General features: G+C 40.0%; 1 protein-coding gene across 1 annotated transcript in view; it reads left to right on the top strand.

Moving 5' to 3' along the window:
• The window catches only part of LOC143187497 (uncharacterized), a 28,573-nt gene extending 9,922 nt beyond the window's left edge, over window positions 1–18,651 (top strand). Inside the window, exons 2-5 of the mRNA XM_076391708.1 lie at window positions 765–998; window positions 7,936–8,166; window positions 18,369–18,528; window positions 18,573–18,651. Coding sequence (XP_076247823.1) covers window positions 765–998; window positions 7,936–8,166; window positions 18,369–18,528; window positions 18,573–18,651 — 704 coding nt within the window. The remainder of the gene's footprint in view (window positions 1–764; window positions 999–7,935; window positions 8,167–18,368; window positions 18,529–18,572) is intronic.
• The last annotated feature ends 1,879 nt before the right edge of the window (window positions 18,652–20,530 follow it).

Below are 20,530 nucleotides of genomic sequence, written 5' to 3'. Positions count from 1 at the left end.
AATTAATCGGAGGGTAGGTCGATTAACCATTTAACTTGGCCTTTGAATTGTAAAAAGTAAGCTAGTTTAGTGTTATTCAACGATACTTTCGTATAGTCTTTTAATATTCGCAGATGGGAGTATTCTGATGTGTAGATGTGTGAAGTAGAATAGACAATTTAAGTGAAGGTGGACATATTAACCATTTCTACTTCATAGTGAGTGTTTTGAGTTGACCCATGGATTGCAATGAATAGACAAGATTACCTTCATTCAATGATATTCATTGATTTTAGCTAAATTCTGGGTCCTGTAACCTTGCCGAATAGCGTAAAATTTCCGATCAACTGTTTGACAATGAGTGACCTCTGCCCTTCCTTGCGTCAGTGTCATATTGCTGTTTGGGTAGCCACTACTCAGGGCTTTTACGCGAGCCCATTTGTGGTGCTTTTCACCAGATATTTAAATGCTTATAACTGACAAACAAAGCCTCAAACGCGAAATCGTTACCCTCAATTAACTTCTTATATTGTGGTTTAAAATCACTCCTTACAGTTATACCAAGCTGTTCTAAAACATCCTGTATAAGCAATTTTCATCAGCTTAGATAGCATTATATGTTACATCTAGAGACAACCAACACTAGTGAAATTGTTTACATTGATGTCACTCATTTTGAAGTACAGATTATCTTTTGACTTGCATATATTTTGCGCGCACTCTGAATATTCACTACATGTATTTACTTTTCCAATCTAGTCATTACCATGAATTATTATTTACAGAGGAATACACATTCCTTGTCAAAGGAGATGGTACAGGTAGATACTTGTACATTTTGCCTGAGCACCGTGTTAAAGGCTTACGTTTTTCATTAAAAGCTTGGGAGCCAGATCAACCGGACACAATTACATTCGTCTTCAGAGCAGACGATGATTTGAAAAAGCCACGTTATATTCTTAAAATAGGAGGTACAGACAATGAAAAAATACTTCTGTATCACGAGCCTGAAAACGAAGGTAATTTGAATTTTGACAGTTCTATAAAATTAATTCAAACGAAATCCAAAAATTTTGTTTTATAATATTTTTTAATTCTACACGCTTCGTATACGCATACAGCGTCTTTCTTTATAAGTAGTCATATTTGTATACACGATCTTTAGACATTGTTATACCCCTATGTGGGTGCACTCATTACTATTGATTGTATTAAAACTAAATTTAGGGATCGCAGGGAATTTGGAATAATATTGTGTCGTCTTTGTTAGAAATATAGTCCTAGAATACTCGCGTTGGCACCGTTAGTGTCTAAATCCACAATTAGCGCCAGCACTTATTTGACATATAAGCTGACACACCGACATTCAATTTCAACTGAGGTTGTACGTAGTCTGTAGCCCAACTGACTGTTTATGAAAAATATAATTTTCCTTACTTATTTGGTACAAGTGTACATAGATACATTCTCTTTAAAAAATTTGAGTTGCAAAACATGTAATGCAGACATGCAATGAGAAAAAGTTTACTAATAGAGACTAAAAATTCACTTTAAAAGTGATATAATTCGATTCTTATGGTTTACTGTTTCAGATACAAATGTAAAAAATATAGAAACATTAACACCTTAATTTTACAATAATAAAAGAGTAATTGAATTATTTGAAGTTTTAACTATATTGATACACGCAGTAAAAAATATATTCTCAAAGTGATATAATTTCATTTTTACAGTTTGTTTTGTCTAATAGAAGTGTAGAAAGTAAATACTATTTTATAAGTTTTGCAGTATAATAAACGCGTTTTGTTTAGTAATAACTTATTGATAAAGTAATACATCTAAACTGAAAACAACTTGATCCTTCGAAATGATTATATAAATGTTATATCATTTTCAAAATATTTAATGATACAAAGACTGAAGTTCGATATAGTCGATCAATTTGATTTTCTACTTTCATAATATTATGATTGTTATTGTGAATACGCCGGTAAATAAGTAAAACACAACAATCCAAGAGTAATCATCCATGAAATATGTGCCACCCGCCAAAACCAAAGTAACTGCATTAAGTTACGCATAAATACTAGTTAATAAATTATGCATTTTTATTAATGACTTGAAAAGTACTTTTTGAAATGGAGTGCGCGAAATACCCTATTCTCACACTGGGACCGATGTGAGACCATTATAATCATTAATCATGATTTCGCGCACGACCCGGTCCCAGTGCGAGAATAGGATATTTTGCGCACGCTTCACAGGCACAAGAAACCGAATTTCTCACACTTTGTTTCAAAAAATACTATATACAACACGTGCACTCAAGTGTCCTTCGATGAGTAATTGCACAATATATTGTACTGTAGGATGTGAGCACTGACGCGAGTGCGAGTATGTGTTTGAGTGTGTGCGTGTGTGTGTGTACGCGCTAGATGTATGTGTTGTTTTTGTATACGCCGCGACATCATCATTGACGCGTAACGACCGGTTACGCACCTAATTTGGAAAGGACACCGAGAATAGGCGAGAATATGCGAGAAGATGCGAGAACATTCGATCGGCGGAAAACAAAAGGCCGCACCCGCGGCGCGCGGGTTCAGAGCAACGCGAGTCAACGAACGAGTATAGAAAAACGATACGAAAGATCGATCACGACGACAACGGCTTTGAGTTCACGAGACGGTTTTCGGCTTAACGGCGGCGCTTGAACGGATTTTTGCCGATCGCATACGCATATTAATCGTACTTTTCTGTCGCGTGCTTGTCCCAATAAATAGATACAAACAATTCTATTCCTACAGTACTGAAATGGGTGTACCTCCGTTTTTATGTGCAGCAGTTGAAATTTCAAATAATTGAATCATTCTTTTATTATTGTAAATTACGTACCTATTTACTTTCTAAATTCCCATCTGGAACAATAAGCCATAAGAATGGTATTGTATCATTTTCAATGTGTATATTTTACTCTGTTTCATGTCAGTAAACTATTTCACAATGCATCTCCTCGTTACGTATTGTGTTTAAAAAAGCGATAATACAACGAGCACTTTATCTCGTTTGCGAAAACCGTTGTATGTTGATCTACGTGACCAACCGAAGGTCGCCTTCGGTTGGAGATTCCGTTTCACTCATAATAAACACGGTGAATTTGAAGAAAGACTCGTTTTTAGATATTACAGTTGAACTCGAAAAGGTGAACGACCTGTGTCAGCTGTTCGAATTTCAGGCCCGACGTCGAGTGTGCACGTCGAGCCTGCGAGAGAGAGAGACAGAGAGAGAGAAAACTGTCGAATATTGGACAAAAATAAAATATGATAAACGAGCGCCGCGTAGCGGCTAATTAGCGTATTCCGCGCATTTGCGGAGACACGTGCGAGTCTCGCTGTCAGTCTTGCGCAAGTCCTTTGACAGGTATCAGTTCAATCAGTAGCAGTATAGCCATTTCAAGACTACTTCGAACAGAACATCTTGGTTTCTCCAAAAACGCTCGAAGTCCTCGAAGCGCTAAAATTCTCGCTGACTGAGCAATTTTCTCTTGCGGCTTGATCTACTCGTCTGTTCGGCTATCACGTATTATACGTGCGATAGACGAATCAGCTTGCAGAAAAGAGATTTCTTGGCGAGTGAATGCACTCTTGAAATCGGTGATTGTCCCGATTCTCTGAGTTTGCTTATCGTCAGAAGAGCACCGAGACCACTGCTCAGGAGCATTGGTTGACGGGTACATCCAGACAGAGTAAACGTAAGTGCTTATCATCTCTCCGTTACTCGCGCTCTACCACCCGTTTAGTAGCAACCTCCGTGTGACGAATAGATGCATACAGTGCGGTGAACGGCGTCGTGGAGTCTCTGGCCTTCACCAACCTCCGAGCCTAGTACCAGCTAGGGATAGTGCATCTCACAGATCGCGAATCTCTGTTCCCGCAGTGATTCGTACGAAGCAAGCCTTTATATGGGGTGCATAAGACGTAGAGAAGAGGTTTCCTCCTCTCTGTGCATTCGCCTGTCGACGAGTCCTTTAATTGTAAAGGAAAGTCGATTATACAGTCCACTGCGTTATCTTCGCGTTACAGGCAAGGTATTGCTATCCCCTCCACATAAGCTTGTTGTTACAGCCTGGAGTCGGGAATCTTCGGTACAGCTTGATTTACACTCTCGCTTACCGCCACGGTTCCGCCGCTATTTTCGTTTCCAGACGCCAGCGTCGCTGACCGGCGTCGCCAGGACCACAGAGGGCCCCTTCTTCCTCTCGGCATTCATCGACGCCTGCCACGGACGAAGAGCCCTCTCTCCGCCCCAATGTATACAAAAGACTGAAAATGAAAGTCGTGTATAAGTCCTTTTCAGGGCCGACTCGAATTTGATTCAGTGTTTTCGTTTTCTTTAAAAAACCCTAATTCTCACCTTATCCGGAACCTTGTTAGATCCCTTATTTTAAGCGATTCTAACATATTGTATAAGTTAAATTTATTAACCCCTTCGTTCCTGAACATACTTTCCCTGCACGAAGAAGTTTGCTGTGAATGTCCATTTTTTAGATTCAACGGTTCATTACGTGAATGCCGTCTATGGTCGGCGCTCGAACTCATAGGTCTTTACACGAACACCGACTATACACGGACCTGGAATCCATAGGCCTTCACATGGATGCTGGCTAGAAAAAATTAATTGAAGTATTATAAATCTGCTGACGTTACATCAGTTGAATTACATAATTAAAATATAACTTAATTTAAAATAGAATGCCGATATGTTAGTTTGTATGTCAAACAAGCGGTCCGCCTTACCGTGAATTTAGACACTGGCAGCGCCTGAGCGAGGATTACATGGCTATATTTCTAGCAGAGTCGGTGAAAGCTTATTTAAGGTTTCCTGCGAACCCTAGATCTAGTTCTGACAGGAAGAATAGGAATGTATGTACAGCGCTCACGCAAGACGAAGGCTACCGGGACGGCATCCTACAGACATCAGGAGGGGTCCGTCTAAACCCACCTCTGACCACCATCTATCTCATTTTCGACACAATCCGTTGCCGATTTTCGTCACTTCTCTCAGCCAATACAGACAATACATGGGGTGGCAGGTCGATTTATAGCATTGCTGAACTGCACTGGGGATCTACACACCAATCGGTTCCGCATCCATTTGCCTAGCACTCTCTTCATGTGAACACTGTGCTTGTATCATGTCCAACAAGTCTCATCGATTTTGTCGAAACTAGATAAGACTGGTAGAGCATTTAAAAGTAGCAAGAGCTCAATCTGCCTAGTTGCAGCAAGAAGTGTAGTTAAGTAGGCTTTCTACGAAGTAGTGCCAATGTCAATGACTACGATTAGCCAAGAGCGCTTATTTGTACCGAGATACAGTAGCGTATAAAAGTTCCTGACCGAATCGCTTTTCCAATATTCTCTCACAAAGTAAATCTTCAAGGAATTTTTATTACTATGATATATAAGAGTATGTTGTGTGAAGGACTACTACAGGAAAAAAATCAGCAGTCTTTATCTTTTTTTCGTGTTTATTTAAAGAATATGTTAATAATCATGTTCAAAAATTCCCAGTCAGTTTCTATTATAAATGTGTTGAAGGTCGGTGAATATTTACAATCGAATAATTCTACACGGAATTATTACTCCAGTTGGTAGTCACTCATTAGAATGACCACATGATTGAAGAAATAATTGTTGAAGTATACGCAATTGTAATAAAATTTTCGGCAGGGGAATCGTTTTCAGAAATTGCTTTAACATTATCTATCAGTAAGAGTACGGTAAACGATGTAACCAAAAGGTGTCGTGCGGGACATGGAATTGAAGATCGCCTATAAAGTGGAAGGCCCCAAGAATCCACAAAAAGAGTCGATAATATTATTGTTGCGAGCACCGGGTATATGAGTATTGCCTGCTGTGCTCGCAACGAAGAAGACTGTCGAGGAAGACGTCTTGAGACATAAATCAAGGAGAGTCGACTGAGTGCTATCAGCGTGAAAACGTTAAAATGTCGAATCGAAACATAAAGCGCTTTTGGTTATTTTGTAAATAAACTGGTTGAGTAGTGTAATCGCCGGCGACTCCCCAAATCCGTAACATTATGAAACGGAATTCAACTGCGGTTTCAAGTAAGACAGCTGCCGATATCACAGCTGAACTACACGAATTACTAATATCAGTCGATGAATAGTAAGAAGAACTCTTAGGATTTTTGGGCAGGATTAGTATTGAAAAACCGTTTATCACTAAAAAAGGTAAAATAACCCAACTAAAGTTTGCCGAAAAATATAGTGGCAGGACCATTAAAAATTAGAGAGTCGTTATGTTTAAGAAGCTGAATTTAATCTATTTGGAAGCGACGGAAGATATTATGCGTGACGTCCAATGGATACAACAAATAATGTCAAGTGTCAAATACCTACTGTTAAATATAGTGGAAGAATCATTATGGTATGGACAGCTTTCTCCGCTTAAGGCATTGCTCCCCTTATCAAAATTAAGTGTAATACGAATAGTGTTACGTAGAAGGAAATTTAAGAAACTTGTATATTACCATACGCTGAAAGAGAAATACCAAAAAATTGGTATTTTCAACATGATAGTAACTCCAAGCATGTGTTACGTCCCGAATGCGTTACCGGGGATAGTACAATATTCTGTGAGGTTTAGGTGTCGATTGCCTTCCTCGGGATCGTTCGGAAATTCAGGGTTGGGTTCACTTAGTTTCTCATATATGCACGTACAGTTAGTTTCATTTATAATTCTCGTCTCGGAGATTAACACTTTGACTGCCACGTTGGTCATATATGACCGGCCACGGTTTCTCCTGTGACGCCACGGTCGTCATTGGTAACCGAAGCACTTGATCGTAACGAAGACTTGTTTTAATTTGTAACCAAGGCGCCACAATGATCACCTGTGACCACCAATATAAATACTCCCATGGCGTCCTGAGCGCAACATGTGATTTCGACGTGGCAGTCAAAGTGTTAAACGTTATTACAAGTTGAATATAAATTACAATATCTGATTACCTTAACTTCGGAGGTACGAAATCGGGAGGAACCAATGGCTCGGCTTCTAGGAGACCTACAAGTTTCTCTTCCCGGTTTATCGTCGCGTTACACTATACAGACTATAAACTGTGACCTCCGGGCGTATTCCTTACTTGAGTTTAGTATACGGAAAAAGCAAGAGTCAAAAGTTCCGACAGGTTTTAAAGAAATTGATTGGAATTTGTTCAAATGGGGGGGGGGGGGGGGGGGGGGGCGAGTCCTGTCGGAATTGATGCTTACCTCGGCGAAATCTACAGCACGTGATTTGTAGTCGCGAGGTTTTCATCTATAATTTTTATTAATTTTGGACTACGATATTCCTCAAGTAATATATACTAACGAGGTCGCAGTTTCAAATCTTCTCGCTATCTATTTCCTATCTTATTCTAACGCGAATTATACTAGGTCAGTCGCCGGCTCACATTTGACACCTTCCCGGGTTATTGCACTGCTGAGATTGTCAAAATACCAGGTTACAAGGGCATTCGAGTTCAGCGCGTTCTTGTTTCGAAATGATTTACCCGGAATATGTATAACACATGTATCGAAGATCGTAAAAGGATGGTTGTCTGCAAATGAAGTAGAGGTTTTGGACAGTTTTTTCAATCTCTAACGGTTTTAAAGATACACCTCCGCCCAGTTACGTGGGATACCATGTATACCGCACTCGTCTAGTTCTGATGGCATTTATGAGATTTACTGTACACGATGAGACAAAGGAATATGAACGAACGAAAATGTAGATAACCGCTAAAAGCACCAATCGGTATAAAATTAAGATTGGCTATCAATGTTATCTCACCATTTTACCTGTTTTGTGGTTCAAACGCATGGAGACAAAATTTCATTCTTCACCGTAAATAGTTTAATCTCTGATTCTACTTAATGACACGTATTATTTTCAGCTATAACTTTAGTCAAGAAAAAAAGCTTGACACATTTACTTTATTTGGGGAAATGGAGTAACTTCATATTGCATGTTCCACGAGGAAAAATATTATTGTATTATGAAGATGACCCCATGCCGTTATTTGAATGGACTTATGAAAATCCTTCTAATGCTTTTCTACCTACGCATTATTATTATAGTACTGAAAAAGGACGAACCGTTGGTGTCACTATCGACTTTGATTCAAGTACGTTGACTATTTGTCGTCTACAAATTTAATCGATAATTACTTAGAAATTTGGTTTCCATTCTGATTTTGATGTCCTTGAAATATGTTCTTTAGGTTATCATTGTGAACAACACTTGGTAATTATATAGATTAGGGGAGCCACTTCCGATTTCAATGACCGTGGAATATGTTGTCAAGGTCATCATTCTGAACAACTTTTCCCTATACATATACCCGGTCATCTCGTTTAGTTTTCGAGATATTCGCAAAAATGTTTTCAATATTAAAAAATGTGTGGTGACGCGTTAGACGATGGAAAAGCGATTTTCTCGGCGAGCTGGCAACGTCGGTTTGACTCGTAGGCCCTCGCGCAGGCCATGCAATAAACCGCGTGGGCCATGTGTTTTTCCTCCGTCGCCACGTCACCCTACGAACAGAAAATCGAGGTCCCAAGTTTTGGGCACTGCTAAAGAAAAGGCAGATTGCTACGAAGCGTCTCTTGAGACGGTCGTTTTAGCTGTGGCTCGCCCGCCATTCAAACATCGAACAAAATAAAGTATTTTGTGCCTAATCCGTATTGATCATTCCTCGCGTAGATCACCTCAATTGGTGACCCGGACGTGATCGAGTGTGTCGGGAGTGTGATTGTACGCGGGTGATAATTATTAAACTGTAATATAGACAATTTTACAATGTCGGCCCTAGGAGATGGGAATGCCGGAAACAGTGCCGTGAGTGGTCCTGGTGAAACTGTGAACGTGATTAGTAGTCTTAGGATTCCTCAATTTTGGCCACAAAGAGTGGTATTGTGGTTTCGACTGCTAGAAGCACAATTCGCGTCCGCGCAAATAGTTAAGGGCGATGTCAAGTTTAATATAACAATCGCGAATTTAGGGGAGAGCTACATTGAACAGGTTGAGGATGTAGTGATAAACCCTCCTGCGACCGATCAATATGAACATTTAAAGTGCGAAGTAATTAAAAGACTCACGGAATCGGACAGTACGCGTGTGAGAAAACTAATAGAGAGTGAAGAGATAGGTGATAGAACACCATCTCAGTTTTATTGCCATCTAAAAAATCTAGCAACGCCATCAATCCCTGATGAGTTAATTCTTACGTTGTGGAAGAATCGTTTGCCTGCCAGCACGCAGCGTGTGTTAGCAGCCTCATCAGAAAAGGACTCAGCAGCCTTAACTGAAATGACTGACCGAATTCACGAGATACAGCCTGAGTCTCGACGTGTATCGGCAGTATCCGGAAGCTCGGAAATGCAGCAGTTGCAGGAGCAAGTTAGACAATTGACCCTGCAAGTGAGTGCGTTGGCTAAGGGTCACCGTCATTCGGCAAAAAGAGGACGCAGACGCAGCCAGTCTCGTGGAAGAAGCAAGTCCCCTCATAGAAGACAACAAAATTTCAATGGGATGTGCTGGTACCACCACCGTTTCGGTGAAGAATCGACGAAATGCCGCGAGCCTTGCAATTGGCGTGCGGGAAAATAGAGGAGCCGTTCATGAGCGCGGCAGTGGACGGTTCCAATTCTCGCCGCATTTTCGTAGTAGATCGCCGTTCAAAATTGTCTTTTCTCGTGGATACTGGCGCAGACTTATGTGTATATCCTCGGGAAAAAGTGCACAGACTCGCAGAAAAGTGAGTATCAATTGTTTGCGGTTAATGGATCCAAAATTGCAACGTATGGCACCATTGCATTAGAACTAGACTTGTCTTTACGCCGAAGTTTTGCATGGCGTTTCGTTATCGCAGATGTGAAGATACCTATTATCGGGATCGATTTTTTAAGCCATTATGCTTTACTAGTCGACCCGCGGAACGGACACTTGGTGGATTCAATCACCAAACTCACAAGTAGTGGGTGTAAAGCAAATAGAGAGATCGCTTCCATTAAGATGGGGAGTCCGAATACCATCATTTGTTGGCAGAATTTCCGGATTTGACACGGCCACCAGTCTTTGGGAAGGAACTAGTGAAGCACGAGGTTCGGCATTACATTGAAACGACGCCCGGACCACCGGTTTTCAGCAAGCCGAGACGTCTGGCTCCTGATCGGCTTCGGGATATCAAGGCCGAATTCGACCTCATGATACGGCAGGGAGTTCTCAGGCCTTCGAAGAGCGTTTGTGCCTCTCCCCTTCACGTCGTCCCCAAGAAGGACGGATCCTTGCGACCTTGCGGGGATTATCGGGCCTTGAATGCCCGAACTATTCCGGACAGATATTCTCCGCCTCATATAGAGGATTTTGCGCAGAATTTGCACGGTAAAAAGATATTTTCTAAGATAGATCTAGTTCGTGCGTATCATCAAATTCCTATAGCATCGGAGGATATTCCCAAAACTGCTATTACGACTCCGTTTGGTCTTTTCAAAGCGACGAACATGATGTTCGGTTTGCGGAACGCAGCGCAAACATGCCAGCGGTTTGTCGACGAGATAATACGTGGTTTAGATTTCGTCTTCGCATATATTGACGATTTTTTAATCGCGTCCGATAACGGACAGCAGCATCTCGAACACCTCACTATTCTTTTTAAAAGATTAAGCCAGTACGGGGTAGTCATAAATCCGGCGAAATGTATTTTCGGTGTGGAAACCATTTCGTTTTTAGGATATTCAGTAAATGTTCAAGGTATTAGACCTTTAGATGAACGGGTAGAAGCAATAAATGAATATCCAGTTCCGAAGACGATAAAGGAACTACGTAGGTTTTTAGGGATGATTAATTTTTATCGACGTTTCATCCCGGGAGCCGCGGAAATTTTGCTTCCCCTTAATGAGTTTTTAAAGGGTGCCAAGAAAGGCAACGCACCTGTAACGTTCACTCCGGACGCGGAACGCGCATTCGTTTCCTCAAAACTCGCCCTTGCTAATGCAGTTTTGTTAAGCCATCCTGTACCTGGGGCGCCGATCAACATAATTGTTGACGCCTCAGACTACGCTATGGGGGCAGCATTGCAGCAACGTGTGCACAACGTGTGGCAACCTCTAGGTTTTTTTACAAAGACTTTGTCTCCAGCGCAAAGAAAATATAGTGCGTATGATCGCGAGCTGTTAGCGATATACAGCGCTATTAAATATTTTCGACACGCAGTCGAAGGCAGATAATTCGTAGTATTTACAGACCACAAGCCTTTAACGTACGCGTTTAAACAAAAATTAGAGAAATGCTCTCCGCGTCAATTCCGTCACCTTGACTATATCAGCCAGTTTACGACGGATATTCGTCACGTTAAGGGTTTGGAAAACCAGGTTGCCGATGCACTGTCCCGAGTTGAAGCAATTTCGAGAGCTGTTGACCATCACACTCTCGAACTTGCACAAAGGGAAGATGAAGAGTTGCGCGAGATCCTAAGTTCAAACACAGGCGTATTGAATTTAAAGAAAATACGGTTTCCAGAACAGAATGTAGAGATTTTCTGTGACGTCACTGGAAACACAGTCAGGCCTTTCGTACCGAAGATATTGCGTTACAAGGTTTTTAATTCAATCCATGGGTTATCACACCCAGGAGTGAGAGCGACCCAAAAGTTGGTAACTGATCGTTTCGTATGGCCTGCGATCAATGTGAATGTGCGTAATTGGACAAAGCAGTGTATTCCATGTCAGAAATGTAAAATAGTCAGGCATGTCTCAGCAAGGATACAGATATTGTTTAACCTGCAATGACCGTTTCTTACGTTGGCCTGAAGCTATCCCTATAGTTAATATGGAAGCGTCGACGGTTGCTTCAGCGTTAATTTCGACATGGATTGCACGCTTTGGAGTTCCTTTACGCATCACCACTGACCAAGGACGTCAGTTTGAGTCACACCTTTTTGGGGAATTGTGTAAGACGTTAGGCACCGAGCATATTCGCACAACGGCGTATCATCCCCAAGCTAATGAGATGATTGAAAGATTCCACCGTCAATTAAAGACAGCCATCAAATGTCATAATACAGAGAATTGGGTTGACATTTTGCCTATCGTGTTGCTCGGTATTCGTACCGCAATTAAAGCCGATTTAAAGGCGTCAGCAGCCGAAATTATTTATGGCACAGGAATTCGATTACCGGCGGAATTTTTTAAAGTTAGTAATGAGAATGTGAATTCGGAATTTGTCGCTCGTTTGAAACGTCGTATAGACACGGTTAAACCGCAACCGGTCACGCGACATGGTAATAGGAGGATATTTGTACATAAAGAATTATCAACTACTCCTTACGTATTTCTACGTCACGATACGGTCAGATCTCCGTTACAAGCACCATACGACGGACCGTTTGAAGTAGTAGAACGAGGCGACAAATCTTTCGACATTAAAATCAATGGTAAATGTGTAAAAGTTAGCATTGATCGGTTGAAGCCAGCGTTCATTATCCCTGACGATATACGGGAAACAGCTAGCGAATCACAGCTACTAGTGAGTACTAATAATGAGGATCGAACGATTCAGAATCCTCAAACAGCGTCGCGAGAAGTAATCGCGTCGCGCGAAATGACTACATCACGTGAAGCGACTGATCCGAACCGTTTCAGAACTAGATATGGTAGATCTGTCCGGTTTCCGGAGCGTTTTCAAGCTGGTTTCAATTGGGATAGTGATTAATTAGTATTAAGCATGTATATATTTGTAGATTATGTTGTTATGAGTGCAGTATGCGTGATTGTTGTATATAAAATATGATTGTATGTTGTATGCATGACTGCATGATGTTTAGTAGGTATAATGTTAGCATAACGTTATCACTGGAAGGAGGGTGATGTGGTGACGCGTTAGACGATGGAAAAGCGATTTTCTCGACGAGCTGGCAACGTCGGTTTGACTCGTAGGCCCTCGCGCAGGCCATGCAATAAACCGCGTGGGCCATGTGTTTTTCCTCCGTCGCCACGTCACCCTACGAACAGAAAATCGAGGTCCTAAGTTTTGGGCACTGCCAATGAAAAGGCAGATTGCTACGAAGCATCTCTTGAGACGGTCGTTTTAGCTGTGGCTCGCTCGCCATTCAAACATCGAACAAAATAAAGTATTTTGTGCCTAATCCGTGTTGATTATTCCTCGCGTAGATCACCTCAAATGTGATCGGAGTTCGTCTGGGATTTTATATGTATCTGCCATTACTTGAAAAAAAACATCCAGTCGTTCGTCAAAATCGAATGTTCCTTTAAATACAAATTCTGTCAGATAGTGGTTGATATTCTCTACGACCATACCTAGGAATATTGCCATGAATATCTCTCCATACTCTTTCAATATTCTGGGTATGGACACCTGTAATTGGATCAACGAAATTTTTTAAATGATCCACTACAAAATGTTGATATATATTTTTATCAATTTGTTCATATGCTTTCCAACAATCACTATGGGTTATTGTTCCAGGAGCAATCTTTTTTAAGATAAGAAGCAGTAATACATCTGCTCTACGAGACGGAATTGGTAATACAGATATCTTGTTTGTGTTACGGTCTATACCAGGCTTCGGAATTAACTGCTCTTTTCGGCCGATTTTCGAAGGAGACGCCTCCTTTCTCCCTCGCACGTCACTTCTCTCCGCGGCGGCCCTAGTGCTCAAAAGGGCTCAGGCGCGTGCCACAAAAATCGTGCGTGGCGCATTTGGGCGACGACACTTATATCAATAGATTTCCACATCACCCATGAGGTACTATTGTTGATGCGTTTTTGTTTTGTCAGTGGTATCCCCTGACGCGCGATTCTTGTGGCACGCGCCTGAGGCCTTCCGAGCACTAGGGCCGCCGCAGAGAGAAGTGACGTGCGAGGGAGAAAGGAGGCGTCGCCTTCGAAAATCGGCCGAAAAGAGCAGTTAATTCCGAAGCCTGGTCTATACCACGGAAAATCCATTGTCCTGTAATAAGTCGTACACGATTATACTTTCGACGTCCAAATTTGGCTTCATCGATTTCTACAATAACTCCATTTCCACCAATTTGAGTTTTATTATTTATTAACCAATCATACATGAGCTAAACAATGATTAATTATTAATAGAATATACCTTGAAAATAAAAGTAGTAAAATTGTTTAAATTAATTACCTCCCGACAAAAATTGATCTAGTCAACTGCGGGATTTGGTGAAATATTAAGTTCTTCTTGAAGAAACGTCTGACGAGGGGCACTCATCATTAAAACGTAACAAATTATTCGACAAGCTACGTCAATGTGTAGACGTACTTTCGAAAACCAAGTTCCGTGGAGCAAACTAATTTTAAAATTACACGTTAAATGTGTCCGTTTGCGCTTTCTTCTCTGTTTATAATAATGATTTGTGCAATGAAAAATTAATTCTTTTGAGACGAATGATAGAAAATGACTTCCACTGATTTCGCACTCAATTATTTTATTGAATCGCTCAGATAAGTAGCTACAGGAATCCTTAAACGTTGCGACGCGGTTACTCCCGACTAACAAGGAAACATCCCGAACCCGAAAATTCAAAAAATTATGCAATTTCAGGTATTTGTAGAGCATGTGTAGGTATGTACTACGCAATTTTTTTTGCTGCCCAAATTCACTCTAAGGGGTTGAAATTACCCTTCAGAAATTTGGCTATTTTCCGATTTTATTTTATAACTCGTGAACTATGCGAGATAGGAAACAGCTTTTGAGACAAAAGTTATTTCATTCGATTATATCTACCAACTGATAAAATATTAATCAATTGTTTGAATACTTAGAAAAAAAGTTATAAACAAAAATGTTGATGACTTTTAATACAATTAGTTTTGCACGTGGAAACTTTATCAGTGGTACAAATAATTATGAAGAATCATGATCCATGCTTTTTTTCATACGTATATAACCTGTGTAGCATTGATGAACTGTTCCTCGACAAATTCTGGATACCCTTGTATAATTGTACAAAAGCCGCACAAATTCTGGATACCATTGTATCTTATTGAATTGTATTATTGTATTATAGATGCGTGAAGAGCAGTATACTTCTAAAATATATTACAAAATACTACATTACGCAGTAGAAAAACAAACCAAATAGGAATAAAGGAATAGAAAGATTCTGTTATTTAGCTTATTGTTATTAAATCTTTTTTCTATCTATGTGTTATGTACTATTTTTTAATATAATATATGTTAGAGGAACATAGCTGACCCCACAGTTTACATACATCTGATACATGACGTTGTTAGATGTTCTGCGATAGTCGAGAAACAGAGTTTATCAATACTACACAGGTTATATACGTATAAAAAAAAACATGGATCATGATTCTTCATAATTATTTGTACCACTGATAAAGTTTCCACGTGCAAAACTAATTGTATTAAAAGTTATAAACAAAAATGTTGTTCAAACAATTGATTAATATTTTATCAGTTGGTAGATACAATCGAATGAAATAACTTTTGTCTCAAAAGCTGTTTCCTATCTCGCATAGTTCACGAGTTATAAAATAAAATCGGAAAATAGCCAAATATCTGAAGGGTAATTTCAACCCCTTAGAGTGAATTTGGGCAGCAAAAAAAATTGCGTAATACATACCTACATATGCTCTACGTATACCCGAAGTTGCATAATTTTTTGAATTTCCGAGTTCGGGATGTTTCCTTGTTAGACACTTCGAGCGGTTTGGTAGTCAAAGAGCACTCACTGTGGTGTACTTTATAGTGGATATTCGCAGACTCTCGCTCTCTCTCTCTATCTATCTATCTATCTATCTATCTATCTATCTATCTATCTATCTATCTATCTATCTATCTATCTATCTATCTATCTATTTTTTCGTTCAGACTCTGACGTCCTCACTCCACGTCCAGCCTCAAATTCGAACAGCTGATACAGCTGATTCATCGAATCGATGTCAACTGTAATAACGGAAATGAGTCATGTGTCGTTTTTGCTGTGTTTGTTATGAGCGCAACGGAATCACCTACCGAGGACACCTTCGGTAGGTCGCGTATGCTAACCGACAACGGTTTTCGCGGACCGCACAAATGCTCGTCATAACTTCACTTTTAAACAAATAATATACGACATAACTGCTCATATCAGGCTGTGGACGATCCGAATGGCCATACAACCTAGACCTGCATGCTTCTCAGGCCCTTAATTTACTTGACGTGCTAGGTAAGCACTGAAAATGCTAGCGCAAGAAGCGTGAGTTCCAATAATTTCTGTTACCCAAGCTAACTGAAACCGCAGAGAAAGGACTAGGTCTTACGAGGCAGAAACGGGGAGGGTAATTACGAATCGTAGATTCTTCATGACGGGAACCTCAGTCAACGCACAGTTTTGTCTGATATAAGATATTTACTGTCGGATAGGTTTGTCAAGTAACGTTCAGAAGTTTCAACACAGAAGTTACTCGCTAGTTCCCTGCGACCTTAAGCTTGTTACCTACGGAGAATATTTTCCGTCTACTCTCCCAAATACTCAAGTCTCTGCCTGTTAAGAAAAAACGCCCTAGCACTTTCCTTATATGGAAATTTCTAACGAACCCCCACTCATTTTTCGGCCTATATAAACTCAGAGATTTTAGCCCTAACGGGTTCAGAACAATACCGTCACGTTGATAGTCAAGTTCGTCAGAGTTGGTTGCTATCCAGTTAGATCGGGCTAAAGTCGAGTCTACAGTTAACCTCATAGAATCCGCGAGTCGGCATAAATTCTATCTGGCAATTCCTACGACCACTCTGTAAGTCCCCGCATCGCCAGTGCGTTAACACCGTGCATTAATATCATACACTTTACGCGACAACACTACACTTGTACGTAAAGACTGATTTAGAATATATTTAAGTATTCATTGTAATTTTGCGTAGATTGCTTACAAACCTATAACTACCTTAAGCGATCCCATTCGAAGTTGACAGATCCACCACGATACAGCTTAACCGCTCAAGTTGTATCAATTAATAATTTAAAAAGTTACGAGGCTCACTAACATCTCCTGCGGCTCTCTGATCTTACATCAGTTTCGTCCGCTTACCCTTACTTCCAAAGAAACTGCATTCAACCTAGTGGCTCCTCGATTTATTCGAGTTCGTCCACGAAAGCTAACCTATCCTGTAGCTAACTGATTTTTACCAGGTTCGTCTGTACATTATCCAACTTCCTTACAGCACCCTGATTTCGCATCAGGCTCGTCTGTTCGAATTCGCCAACCTTCTGAACAGCACCTCAATTTAATTTGAGTTCGTCTGTGAAACTGATCCTAGTGACTCCCTGTTTTCGCATCAGGTACGTTCACAAACTTACTCTCCTGCGGCTCACTGATCACCGATCAGTTTCTGCCGCAAGCACACCTATCCTCAGAGGCTCCCTGATTTTACATCAGGTCCGTCCTCGTCTACAATAATCCTAACGGCTCACTGATCTCGCATCAGTTTCGTCCGTGTACCAACCAACACATCAACCACTATATTCTTTGGGAATATACCTATCCTCGACGGTAATTCGCGCTGCTCGCCTCCCGTCTCGTAACAAGCTAGTTCCCTGAGATCGATAAACAGAAGCCATTACTGTCGGCTAATTCGTAATTACAATAGGCTCCGGTCAGAAAATAAATTGTTGAAATGCACCATCAACGAGGAGAACCACTGGGAGAACAACTACTGAACCGGAATGGGGATATTTTTCCACTGACATCGATGACACGGCACTGACATGTACAAATGCGATTTCGCGGTAGGAATACGAATCGGGCACTGAAAGAAAAGTACGTTCGAGTGTGAACCACTCCATTTCAAAATCCGGAAATGATATTTATTTAGCAGTGGCACTGACGGCATTGTGCCGTTACCGTATAGCTACGTCTGCTTAGGCCTTTAAGCTGCCATTTTCCTTGAACAACTCATATCTCAATAAAATGACCACCTTGATACCATGCAATTTCTATTTGAAACATTTTTTCGTAGTACAAACAATTCCTTGTCACGCACACTTTTTTAAAGATATTTTTTGAACATACCTCTAGTACTCAATGTTTTTCACCATTTTTTTAAAAACGAAGATCCGAGTTCTTTTTTACTTAAGATTTTTTAAGTTTCATCTATGCGATCAAATGTGCATAGTGTCAACTTGATCGTAATAATACTTTTTACCTAAGAGCGAGCAGGTTGTTTTACAAGATATTTTATACATACCGTATAGGGCATAAGTAGGGATCCAATGATTGTCATTTATTAAACAGCATTTAAAAGTAATCAATTTTGCATAAGGTGAATATTATATTCTACGAAAACAGGTTGCCAGATAGAAAATACAGTCACTGACCGATATTCTAGAATCTTATCATTGACAGCATGGAATGCTAGAGAGGTAATACAGCCAAAGCAAGTGACCTTTTATCTTCGAGGAAGAGGTGTAATTTCAGTCCCACTATACTTAATGCTTGCCACTACTGGGTAAGTATCCATGTTCTTTTACAATAATAGAAAATATTCCTTAGTGTTGTTAATAAAATAATGTCCTTTGTTCGTTCATTAACACCAATATATTATTTAAATGAAACAATACAACTTTCTTAGTAAATAGAATATACTTATATCTTAATTTGAACATTTATAAACTTTATATAATACATCTCAATAACACAGTCACCCAGAAGCAATGGGCAGTACTCATCTTAGCCTATTACACTAGATGTCGCGTTACCTGCTAAAGGCTAATGCACATGAAAACATACGAGTGATAACAAAACAATTAACACCCTAACACGTAGCTAGTACCAAAAATTATAAGAGACCAATCTAAATGTCAAAATAAGATGAAAATGAAGAATAAAAATATTACATTATTATTGACGTTATTCATACTTGATGAGCAAAACTTTACTAGAATGCGTCTAACGGGGGGACATTATTCTAACGATGCATGTTAGCTAGTTCAACTTCAACGGCGATATTGACGTAGCTACTTTGAGAAACCTACTTACTTTGTAGTTGACATGACGTATGATGTTATGACATAAGTGAATTATTCTAGGTCAGCACTCGACACTATAAAGAAATCGTGACGTTAAAGCTTTTTCAATATTCAGTATTTTTCTTCAGCGCACTCCGGTCCTCTCGGCCCACTGTTACACCATGAAGTTACCACAAACAATAAGTCAAGCTATTAGATCGATATTGCAATTATATAGGATGTTCGAAATCTAAGGGGTATCAATAAATTTAAGGGGTGATTCTAGAGATCAAAATAAGACGAAAATCAAGGATAACGATTTAGCGTTTAAAGCATCGTTTGTTAGTTATGAGCGTCTAAGAATCTGGTGCAAAGCACCAGATTTGCTGTTGCGCGAACAGCAGTATCGCAGTATCTTACGGGAGAGGTTACTTACTGTCGCACAGCAAACCGGAAATTTTATGACACTCGACAAGGCTTCAAGAACCAAAATTCAGTTAAAATTAATAAATATCATCGAATAACAAAAGTCTTGTCTGTTCGTTGCAATCCATAGGCCAACTCAAAGCACTCGCAATGAAATGGAAAGAATTAATATGGCCACCTTCGTGTAAAATGCCTATTCACTTTACACATCCGCACATCACGATTCTCATATGACGAATATTGAAAGACACTCTTAGGGTATCGTTGAGTAACACTAAACCTGCCTACTTTTTACAATCCAGAGGCTCTTAACTTTACTGAAGGTTTATATAGGTTCTCCGAAAACCGAGTCGACCTGCGAAGAAAGTTCTTCAATGTTTGACATTCAAATTCATAGTTTTAATAATTTCTGTAAACAAAATTAAACTAATTAGTTCAATCTTGCGCAGTATTTTTCTCGACTTGTTTGTCGGAGAACCTAATCCTTCAGTATAGCTAAGGAACTTTGGAGGAAGACTCACATATTCAACAACACATGGTTGTAGGGGGGGGGGGTCCTTGTCGAGTTTTTGAAGACACCGCAGTTACTTTTTCGACCGTTCTCCGTATTGAACTTCTGTGAGAATATTCTTGACACATATCAAGTTCTTCCATAAATCTAGTCTTTTTCTCGCAATATTTTCGTTGTGTGAGTGGATTTCCCCCAAATTCTACGCCAAGACTTCTAGTAGTATGTGGAGTCTTTTCGTGTATGAATTTAGACTAGAAAATTAATCGGAGAGTAGACACATTAAACGTTTCTACTTCGAAATTTCATAGGTCGTGTTTTGACTTGCCCTGTGGATTCTATAAGATAGGCAGGTTTAGTGTTATTCAACAATATCCTCGTATGATCTTTCAATATTCGCAGATGAGAGAATAGTGACGTGTGAAGTGAGTAAACAAGTTACATGAAAGTAGGCATATTAACCCTCCATCTCACCCTCCAATCCATCTCATAATGAATGTTGTGAGTTGGCCTATGAATTGCAACAAATGGACAAGATTTCTGTTATTCAACGACATTCATTAGTTTCA

Source organism: Calliopsis andreniformis, unplaced genomic scaffold, assembly GCF_051401765.1.
Source record: "Calliopsis andreniformis isolate RMS-2024a unplaced genomic scaffold, iyCalAndr_principal scaffold0048, whole genome shotgun sequence".
NCBI classification, from domain to species: domain Eukaryota; kingdom Metazoa; phylum Arthropoda; class Insecta; order Hymenoptera; family Andrenidae; genus Calliopsis; species Calliopsis andreniformis.
Note: the sequence above shows the minus strand (reverse complement) of the source record. Positions and strands in the feature narration are given on the sequence as shown.